The 11,675-nt window shown below is 39.0% G+C and overlaps 1 protein-coding gene across 1 annotated transcript; it reads left to right on the plus strand.

The window, feature by feature from the left end:
* Positions 1-359: 359 nt before the first annotated feature.
* On the plus strand, positions 360-9,311 carry LOC104404206 (POZ-, AT hook-, and zinc finger-containing protein 1; the record flags this gene model as incomplete). Its single annotated transcript, XM_010012582.1, has 3 exons — positions 360-531; positions 6,232-6,369; positions 8,225-9,311. Coding segments are annotated over 3 exons (729 nt in total), but the record flags the coding sequence as incomplete, so codon positions are not given.
* Positions 9,312-11,675: the final 2,364 nt, after the last annotated feature.

Here is an 11,675-nt window from a genome sequence, read left to right on the forward strand (position 1 = left end):
AGAATTTTCTGTAAAAGGAATAAAGTGGTTTCTGCTGTTTCTTTTGTTAAATATTACTTGAAGTTTTAGTGTCTTCAGCCTCAGAGAGGAGCTAAGGCCTTACAACTCTAAGTTGATTTAAGTTTTACTGTCTGTAGTATGTTAGAGCTGTTTTCTTGCTTTCTTAATTCTCTGAAGTAGAAACATTACATCTTGTGCAGTGTGTTGGTTATCTGAATTTTTTATTGTGGGAAAATGCCTTGTGCATTATGTCATTTGTGTATGTACAGGATCTAAGGTTTTTAAGGCATACGAAATATGTTCAATATCAGTGCTTTTAGCAGAGTTGATGAGTCACATAGTTCTCATTATACCTGCAGACTTGTAATGCTTCCTTTGCCACTCGTGACCGACTGCGCTCACACCTAGCATGTCATGAAGACAAAGTTCCATGCCAGGTGTGTGGGAAGTACTTGAGAGCAGCATATATGGCAGATCATTTGAAGAAACATAGTGAAGGACCAAGCAATTTCTGCACTATCTGTAACCGAGGTAATGAAGAAACTGTTATTTTATTTCAGTGGGATGGGACAGCGCTTGAGGGAAGCTGTAAGGCTGCATGAGTCTGCCTGCGGCAGGAGGAGGTTATGCCATAGATGTGTACATAGTCTCTGTTTTTCTTATTGAATAGTTAACCTTGAAACTGATGGAGCTATAGGCCTGGCCTCTGGCCTTTTTACATGGCTGATAGTTCCTGAAGAAATTCAGTTGAAATCTGAAGCAAATTGTTTCTGGACAGTTTTAAGAGTTTTATTTGCTAAATACAATAACCACGATATGTTGCCTTGCTGCTATTCACCATACACATTCTTTTTCCTACACCCGTCTAGACTTGAGTCCTTGTAATGAGTTAGGAAGAAGAATCTGTAAAATACACACCAATACACTGTACATTAAAAAAAATCTGTATTATCAGTCTTGCTTAACCTCCTGGTGCAGCAGTAGAGTCAAGCTGCTTATCCCTCTTAACCCAAGAAATTGCTTTGTATTAGTGTACATTTCTAAAGCAAATTTTGTAAAGAGCACTGGGTACGTGCTTTACCTTTGTTTGTACATATACAGCTTTTCATAGAATGTCTCAAGTTGGAAGGGACCATAAATATCATCGAGTCCAACTCCCTGCTCGACTAAACCATATGGCTAAGAGCTTTTGAAGCTTTTCTGTCTGTTTGTGGTACTCTTCAATTGGAGAGAGTTGTAAATTTAGGCTTTGTGGTGTGGGCTGTGAGGCAAGCTGGAAAAAGAATTTTGACTCATTATTGTCTTTTTTTTTTTTTTTTTTAATGATTAATACACAACTTCAAAATACATCGTTGGCTCACACAGGCATACATACCTAGTAGGAAGAGGCTGCTGTTGTATTTTGGGATCTTGTTTTTTCTGATGAGTCCTTTATTTATGATGTGTGTTCCCTTTTCTAATTTAAGAGAAGTGAAATCTTTTGAGAGAATAAAGCTGTTCTGTATTTAATGTGGGAACTGTACAGGGAGCTTTTGGATGACTAGGAGTCAGTTGATGAGTAATGAGAGACAGTAAATTGCAAGAGAGGCATTTCCAATAGTTTAACAGTGTTTTAGGTCCTGAAAGTGTTGTTGAGTGGCAAAGGCACCTTGATTAAGAATCTTCAGATTCGGAAGGTCCGGATAGCTGGTATGAAATGAAGCTTGGCTTCCTTTCCAGCTGAAGGTGTATCTTCTGAAAAACTGCTTAAGCTTATCCTGATTCTTTTTGTGGTAAGAACATGGAAAAGATCCAGGTGCTATCCTGCTCTCCTTTAGTTGAACATGGTGCTAAACAGAAACACAGACGGGTTGGGAGGAATTGTTTCCAAGATTTTTGGGATTGAGTTTCAACTGAACTACCACTGGATGTCACTGCAGCTCTTTTGAAATTCAGCCAGAATGACAAAAGACAGCTCTGGCATTCAAACAATGAAATGACTAAATGGTTTATTCACATTTTACAGGTTTAAATGTACAGTGGAGATATAAAGAGAATGTACACTTCTGTGTAGAAGGATAGGGGATCTGTTGTACAGCAAACTTGCAGCATCTACTTTTTTTCTTACGGTCTATGTGTCTTGTCAGAATCTAGTCTGCTGTGAATTTCAGTTTACAGCAGCACTCAGAAAATCTAATTAATATGGTGAATTATTGTTAAAATATCTACGTGTTAAAATTCATAGGAAAAGGAAGATACAGACTGGGTTTGTCAAACAACTATGTTGTGAACTCATTGGTTTATGCTGTGAAGTTTGATTATAGATTTGTGATCTAGAAAAGGACAATTTTTAATCCAAAGTGTTCTAGAATCAAATGATAATGTTGATTGTTTTAAATAGGTACCTTTCAAATTGTAGAGCCTGGCAAGATGAAGTGTAATGGAAAATTTCTCAGGTAGAAGCATCTATCTGATAGGTATTTGTGCAGTCAGAAGGTAGTCGCTGTACCCCCACTGCAGTTGTGCCGTGACTGTGGTGCTTGTGCAATAGAATTTTGTTTGAGCCTTCTCTCAGCTAACATGCTGGTGTATTTTGTATTATTTGGAACTTAGCTAGTTCTGGATGTAGTATTGTCAAGCAAGATGCTCAAGCTGCTGGCAGAGAGAATTTTGGATGTTGGCCCACAAAAAAACCCGAAAAAGTGGATGAAAAGGTGATTCTTACCCAGATTAACATACCCTGGTGTTAAAGACAGAGCTTAGAACCCCCACAGTAACAGTATATCCCACCAGAAGACTTAAGGCTTTTCGTAATCAAGTGTCTCATGTTCCTTTAAAGGTTTAGTGGATTTTGGAGATGGAGAGCTCAGTACATGGCTGACAGCAGTAGCCACTGGTTTGTCACGTCATGTGTGTCCCCATTTGCTGATTCCAATTATTCATTTCTTTTACAAAATGGCAGTATAATACCCAAAAATCACCATCGTGATTTGATGCTTTTTCCAGGTTATTTTCTCACGTAGGTTCTTTATGCTTAGAATAATTATGGAAGCAATTAAATCCTGTTAAATCGGGGAAGCTGGGCAATGTTGTTGGTTGGTCTGGCTGGTTTTAGTTTTGGTTTTGTTCTGTTGGGATTTTTTCCCCTGGGATTTTCTGTTGGGTTTGTTGGGGTTTTCTTTTAAGAATTCATCTGAAATGTGCTTACGAAAACTAATCCCCAATCCTTACTTTTTAAGATGAATTCTCTTTAATCAGTTGAAATAAAAAAGATCTGCTCCTGCTTTGTTGTTACATAATCTTCTATAACCATTCTTAGGAACTGTATTTGCTGTGTGGGCTTTTTCAAAGAGCTTCAGAGATGAATGACTTTGGCAAGTCTAGAGCTGGTACTTCATAATCACAGGTGCAACTCCGGAGATTCCTTTTCTGTTTTTCTCCTGACACACAAACATTATTTGTTTCACAGAAATGACTTAGGAGAAGGGTAAATATTCCAATCACAAGTTAGATGGAATTCTTGTTTACAGTAAGATGAATTCTTGTGTATTTCCTGGTGGATACAGAGTTGATTAAAGTGAGATATATTCTGCACATGTTCCAGCTAAATCCAAATTGGAATTTTTGAAAAAGGAGCATCCTGCAGTTATTTCTATAGTCTATCTTCTTATAGATGTATCTAAGAGATCAAGGGATAGGTTCCATTTATATAAAGCAAATAATTTCTTCTCTCTGCATGTTTTTAATGTTGGTTCCTCTGGTATGAAGAAATAATCTGCTCTGCAAAGCTGAGAGATGTGCATGGGTAAAACAATACATACATTCCTTCTGTGAAAATCACTGCCACTTGATTCTCTGCATTAGTCTGACTTTGTTTTTAAAGAGCTTTTATAAAGTAAAGGATTATTATCTCTGAATTCCCGTCCTCCCAGGATAGGCATTCATAATTAAGGTTGGGGGGGTGGGGTGGGGGGAGGAAGGCCAGTGCTAAGTGCTTCAGAAAAAAAGACAGGATAAAAACAGAACAAAAAAATCTCACTTTAAAGTTTCCTGTTGGCATTCTTACTGCTTTGATGGAAGTTGATGACTCGCATGTTCATCTGCCAAGTGCATAAAGGGGAGCAAACACACTTTGCAGGCAGTTTTCATTATAGAAAACAATGTGCTCTACAAATAGTTCTGAGTTCAGAAAAAATACCACATAGCAGAGATTACAACTTCAGATTTTTCTGTGGCAATTGTAGTATAGAAGAACACTGAATAGCTTATGTAGTCCTTTTTTAACGGTTGGCAGTAGGATTTTAATGCATTGCTATGTAGAGGCTCATCTCAGCATGCATGTGGTTATTAGACACGTCTGAAATAAGGGGAGTACGTGGTAGTTGGAAGTATCACCATTATATCTCTATATTGTGTCCTGTTCTCTATATGTGGCCAAACACTGGTTCTTTCCATCTCCACAGTGAATTTTTGGTATTTGGAAAAATACATTCTTTTGTGGGCCAGGGAGATTTTCAGTACAGCATTTTGTGTCTGAGGATAGGTCTTGCATTATCTCAGAGGATAATACCCTTACATTGATTCCCTGGATGACACGTGGCCAAAGTGATTCTGCTGTATTGTATTTTGAGTCGTATGTTCTTGGTTTCTTCAGTTGCGATGTATCTGCTATTCTGTGCATTTATCTTCAACTCAGGAGTCTACAGTAACTCTTGCTCATTCTCAGTAGTCTGCCCTTTTACCCTTCAGCAGGTTGCTGTGGAGTTCTGTCTTGCTCTGCAGGTCCTGCATAAATAGTTCTTAATAACCCCTGAACACTCTTTGATCCTGGCTTCTAAGAAAAGTCTGGTAGAGGGATATTCTGTTGGGTTGGCATAGGGAATTCTAGTGTAAAGCCACATTCATTGTTAAGTTCACCTAACAGCTGCTATCAGAAAATCCACCACAGAGAGCTGTGCCAGTATTGGTTCTGCATCCTTCCTAAGATGTTCTTATATAGCATCAAACATAAATGCAGTAATATCAGTAGAAAAAGTAGCTTTACAGTAGTATATCTATCTGTATTTAAAATGAAGCATTGGTGTGAAGCTTTTCTTGCAAGGGTTTGTGCTGTAAATGCTGTATTCATTTAAAAATATCTAGGTCCTGGGCTTCCTCTGTCTGGAAAGGAATAGAGAAATCTGAAACTCTGTCTGTCATGGTGAAGCTTGTGTTCTGAGGTGTTAAATAAAAATGCTTCTAACGTGAAAGTACCATAATATTCCGTTCAAAACGTAACAGAAAATTAAGGCGGCTGTTGATAGGTGTACCCTGTGTAGGAAGTCTTTGTGCTTCATATATATACTCCAAATGCATGAGTACTAACTGCAGATCTTATAAAAATTTAATTTTAAACCATCCCAAAATATATTTGAGATAATGTATTGCATGAAAGGAAAAGGTTGCATTTGTGAGACTTCTAAAACAATTTAGAAAAGCACATGCACAAATGTAAAACACTGTTTCGTTCAGAAATCAGTTGTTTGAAATCTACAGTTTTAAGTTCAGTGGTTTGGCCTTACAGAGCAGAACCAGTAGAAATACTGACATTTCAGTTTAGTTTTATTGGGGCTTTTTAACTGCAGACAAAATATGAGTTTTATTGTTTTTTGAAATTCAGGATGAGCTGAAGAGTGAAAATGTTTTCGAAAATTGCTGTAGAACAAAATTGTATACCTTAAAACCTCAGTAGTTTCAGCTTTCTGCCTTCTAGGGTTCACTATACACATAAGGGGAAAGCATGCTGAATACCAAAGAGGGGTGTTACTAAATTGCATCCCTTCAAATATGAACAGCATAGAATAAACTAATTTGAACTATCTTCCAAAGTATTATGAACATCTATTTAATTAAAATAAAGCAGCACAAAATTGGTTAAGGGACATGGGTGCCTTTTTGTATCATGTCTCCCCTGCCTTTGTTTTTCCAGAGAGTTTCATGTTATTTGCTAGGTTTGCTTACATTGGGTTTGTTCTCAAGGAGGCTGTTCTTTCATCATGACTTCAAACAGCAAATGAAGTCTAATGAAATGTATTCATTGCCTGATTATGTCTAGAAATCCTACTTGAGCATATTATAGGTAACCAGAAATCAAGTTAGTATAATGGCAACTTTGTAATAGGGACTAGAAGCAAGACAAAGATTAAAAGAATGGGGAAGGCAGATGTGTGTCTTTGCTGGTGGCAGGATCTCATCTCCTTTTATCTTGTTTAGGTTTCTCCTCTGCCTCCTACTTAAAGGTCCATGTTAAAACCCACCACGGTGTTCCCCTTCCCCAGGTCTCCAGGCACCAGGAGTCCATCCCGAATGGGGGAGCAGCGTTCCACTGCGTCAGGACCTATGGCATCAAAGGCAAGAGACTTGCTGCTCTGCACCTTGCTGCTCTGTGCAGAACTTTGTGTTGTGGGTTGCTGGGCTGGGTGTGAGAAAGGGGAGGGAGGAAAGACAGTGGAAACACTGGAGAGAAGTTTAGGGAAATGCAGAGAAATTGCAGAGCATCACATAGTATTTAGTACCTGTCCTTGGATAGCTGATTTCACAAGTCTGGGGGAAGGAGATGGACATGTAAGGGTACATGAATTTTTGGCAGCTTCTTTGATTTTAGAGATTGAAAAAGCCAGGTTAGTTCATCTTGACCATCTTCCTAGGAGCAGTCAGTATTTGAATGTTGCCTGAGGGGTGCAGATCCTTAGTACCATTATGCTTGAGTCTCATGTCAGTCTAACCACATATCTAACCCCTGGTGAAGGAAGGGGGACCTGCAGAATGCAGTTCATAGAGATTCTTGAGAGGTGGAAGCAGTCCACATTCTCAGTTTGATGAGGAGCCGTGCAACTACCTGTACACTTACCAATGCTGTTGTTGGGGAGGACAGGTAGAAGGGTGATAGCGCTGTTGCTTTTTTTGTTTGTTTAACCTGGTTTTAGCTTCTAGAAAAAAAAAAATTGTAGGAATAGCTGAAGAGTATTTAACTTCTGAATACGCGAAGCTGTGAAATTTCTGTAGAATAGCTTGCTTTCTGCTTCTTGGTTTGAGCTGTCAGTATTCCTGGGGAAGCTGAAGCATCAGAAAATTCTTCAAAATCATGGTTGTCCAAAAAAGTTGGGTTTTTTTTTTTTTTGCCCAGGGGAACACAGCAGGCTGGGTTAAACAAAGTCTGTGCCAGCAGAAAGCTAGTTGTGTGATTTTTCTTTCTGTTTAAGTCCTGACAGAGTTACTACAGAAGCCCTTTGGGTTTGGGTGGTGCGCTGACTTAACAAGAGATTTACTTCAGCTCAGTGGTGTATTGATTTCATGCATATCCTGTTTGGTTTGTAATGCTGAGTCCAGAGCAAATCTGTCTTTTGGGTTGTGCCAAGTGGTTCTTTGGTCTTTTAGAGTTAATAGTAGCTCCAGCTTATTTGTATTCAGAGACTTGTTGAGGAGTATGTCTGGGTTTCCCACGCTCATTCACATGCGCTGAGCAAAAAGTGTGGACAAACTTTCTTGGCATAATGTGAGAGGAGAATGGGGAGCACTCCAAACATACCAATGGCTTTGCCAGGATATGTATCCAAATGACTTAAAATAGTGTCTCTGACCTCCCTCCTGTTTCACACTACAGTATTTTAAGATGGAACCATTTTAGATTATGAAGTTCACTTCTAACAGCATTGCACTTGGTTTGTAAAAACAAAAAAGTTCCTCAAGACTAAGTGGAATTTCATGCCTTAAATTGCAGTAGCTCACTGCTGTTTTGCTGAGTGTTTCCAGGTTTCTTCACATCTTGCTGCAGCCTGTTCTTCATTAGGTTTCTAGGCTCTCCACCAAAGTAACAACAATATTTCAGAAGTGTAGGAGTGAATTGTAGAGTTAAAAATTCGTCATTAGGTCCATCCTTTTGTAGTGCCTGAGGTATAAATATTGTGAGACATCTTTGGGATTCAAAAAAGTGTTCTATAAATCAGAGTCCCATTATGGTGCCATTCAATATCATGGAAAGTCCACACTAAAAACCTGGATGTTGCTCTGATAGCAGCTATGGTTTGTAAAGACCTGTGGTCAAGGGCTCTTGAATATGAGAGATTGTGATGTTAAGTGTGTATTATTCTGTCATGACAGGCATTAATGAAATCAGGTTGTAACCAATATTATCTATTTTAATGCATGTTAAATACTTCTTTTGGGAGATAAGATTCTGAAAACTTCTCTTTTCTTTTTCCCATAGAAGGCCAGAAATGTTCACATTCGGACCCGATTGAGAGTTCTGATTCATACGGAGACCTTTCTGACACCAGTGACCTCAAGACTCCTGAGAAACAGAGCACCAATGGGTCCTTCTCGTGTGACATGGCAGTCAGCAAAAACAAAATGGAGACGGAAGGAGAGAAGAAGTACCCTTGCCCTGAGTGTGGCAGCTTTTTCAGATCAAAGTCTTATCTGAACAAACACATACAGAAAGTTCACGTCAGGGCCCTTGGTGGCCCACTGGGGGACCTTGGTCCTGCTCTAGGATCCCCCTTTTCACCCCAACAGAACATGTCTCTCCTGGAGTCATTTGGGTTTCAGATCGTCCAGTCAGCATTTGCATCGTCCCTAGTGGATCCAGAGGTCGACCAGCAGCCAATGGGGCCAGAGGGGAAATGAGATCAGTTTGATCTTAAAGCAAAGCAGCAGTCTGGCTATAATGATAAGATGCTGTGAATGAAAGAGGAAATAATGAAATTTGGTTCTATAGCTGAGAATTTTTTATTCATTTTAGCTTCCCCTTTTATCTCATGTCCTACCCCACCTTTAAACCTTCACTGGGGAGAGGAAGAAAATGCTTCTTAGCTGATAAAATACAGAAGATGGTGACCTTGAACAGAAGACATGACCTAAAACACCAAATGGAGCTTTAGAGGCTGCTGCTGGTGTTTAGTTTGTGATCTCCTAGAATAAATGTTACCAGCACTGATCTGAGAATTAGACAGTTCTAGTGACCGAGGCACCTGGGGAGCTACAGCTACAGGGAGCTATGCTTTTGTTCTCTCTCTATTCCCCACCTTCCCTAACCTACCCCAGAAAAACAGTAAGTTTTACAACCAGACCCATTATTGCCCCATTATTGACTATAACAGTAAGTAAAATGCCCCATGGTACCTACCAGGGTACAATGCAGTTGTCCTTTTAAAAAAAAGAAAATCTTAAAGAAGGTGCAAGAATTTGAACCCCTTCTGCCGTTTGTGAGGCTGTGAGTGCTGTAGCAGAACTGAACTGCTGAGAAAAATCACCATTCAGAACAGATTGTTTTTGTTACTTTTGACCATTAAACTTGCTGTCAGTTTTTTAATTCTCTATTATTATTATTATTATTTTAGGACCTGTTGTAGTGAATTGCTACTGAAAAGCCAGTCCAAGGCGATACACAGAGCACTCTTAAAGCAGCAGTCACATTAGGGTTAGTATTAATTTTTTTTTTAGATGTACCATAATTAATAACTTGGCTAGTTGGTTGTTTTAAGTCTTTGAGAGAAATAGTTTTATGGAGAAAAAAAAAAAAAAAAAGGAAAAATACCATTGCAGTCTGGTTGACTGGTGCTCATTTTTCATCTGGGGACCTAGGGTATAAACACGATGAGCTATCGGGTTAACACTATGTACCACTGACTTGTTTAGTGCAAATAAACCCAGGGGTTCACAGAGTGATTTTGGTTTAATTGGATTGGACTCTATTAAAGAAGTTAGTATGTTACTTTGCATCCCCTCGTTTTGTCTGGTTTTTGAGCAGTTTAGCCACCTGTCCAAAAGGTGTGCAAATGAGAGCCAGTAAATAAGACATTAATCCCACTCCGCACTGTACTGTATTCTCAGTGAGCTGGGCTTTTTGCGTACACTCGTGCTCTCCTGATCTGCCTCTAGTCAGATTTGGAAAAGCCAGTCTTAATCCCTTCTTTTCCAAATAAGAAGGGTTTCTACTGAAAGAGATGGGAATTGCAAACAGCAATTGCAAAAAGAATTGATTACAAAATGCAAAGAAGCTGGGCTCTAGGCTGTTGGAGGTTCCATTTAATCTGAAAATACCACTTGTGCAGAAATAATGTCTTTTCTTGACCCTCCCTTTCCTCCCATGTAACTTGTCAAGGTTTTATGTACCAAATCCAGGTATAAATGTTGTTTAACACAGGGTTAGGAGTTAGGAATACTCTGAGTTATAATTATGGTTCTGCTGTTGATGCTCAAGGTCACATAGGAAAGCTCCCTGAATTTTTAAATTTCCCATCTGTGAAGAGTTTTCTCTACATCACAATTGTGAGGGTTAATAAGCGAAGGTTTAAGCAGTGATTTGGTCTAGAAAGGCCACTCTGAAAAGCCGAAGTCCCTTACCAGCCATGCGTTCTATAAAGCAATAGCTTTCTCCATCATTAATACAGTGCTGGAACAGGGTAGGCCACCTCAGACCAGGACCTACATCCTCTGCAGGTGATACATCTATATTAAATGTGAATATAGCCACAAACTGCTGTTGCCCCACAACTTGGATTGCCCAGGTGCTCCTAATCCAAACCCTGCAGCTAATGCATAACTGAAATAAGATACATTCCTGATTTTTTTAAATGTTGGAATTATAGACCCTTTTGTATAAGTGTATGGATTTTGAAATGATGTTCTAAGTTCTGCAGATTTAGAAGCCCTAGCTTCTCTTTTTTAAAAAGCTGCATTTTTTGTACTTGCTCTTGAGTGTTACAAACCAAGGATTAATAATCAATGGCTTTCTCTTTATAGCACCAGCACTTTCTAAATTGAGAGCATGTTGCAGCGGACTTGAGGTTTTGCTATTAATCTGTGTTGGGAGACTGAAGGACATGTTCCTCTCCATTTATCTTCTCCCAGAATCCCTGGAATAGGTATGAGTCTTATTTGAAGGGAAAAAAAACAAAAATAAAACCGAACTAACCCACCTTAAAACTAAAGCTTCATGGAATTGCTATTGCTGTACTGGTAAGCTTAGGTGGCAAGTAGAAAATGGACATTTCATAAAGGTAACAAAACATTTTCAAATACCTTATTCTAATGTAGACCATACTGAGACAACCTTGTGAACTGCCAAGCAAGTGGAGATAGAGCAGGCTTTCCAGTCAGCATAACAATTCGTTGGGATTAGCAAATGCAACTGCAGCCACTCTTAGTAATAGCTTGTGTTTAAGCCACCAGGAAAATTTCTGTTGAACTGAGATTGTATTCTGAAATATTTAAGGAGTTTGTGTTCCTGTTTGTACTCAAAGAGGGTGCAGTAGTCATAAAATTAAACTCCAAAAGCCAAGTCCAGAATATAAGGTATTTTCATCCTACATAGAGCTCCACTGACTCCGTTGTTACTAGTGGGATGAATTTAGCCACGTGTATCAGAATTTAATTTTGAATGCTACAGAATTTGACCTGATGAAACAAATGAAAAGCCTTGAACTAAATAGGAAGCCTTGTAAAACACTAACTGTGCATTTTGCTTGTCAGAGAAAATGCTTACTAAGTTGTCATGAATCCATCAATTGAAAGCTACTTACTTCTCAGTCTAGTGGACAGGGAAACAATTGGGCAGGAAGTGAACAATCCTGAAGTGACAGTTCTAGATCATCCTAGTGTAAACGGGAGGGATTTGCACCAACACAAGAGACTGATGCAGACCAGTGCCAGCAGTA

The sequence above is a fragment of the Nestor notabilis genome, unplaced genomic scaffold (genome assembly GCF_000696875.1).
Source record: "Nestor notabilis isolate BGI_N333 unplaced genomic scaffold, ASM69687v1 scaffold14664, whole genome shotgun sequence".
Lineage (NCBI taxonomy): Eukaryota > Metazoa > Chordata > Aves > Psittaciformes > Psittacidae > Nestor > Nestor notabilis.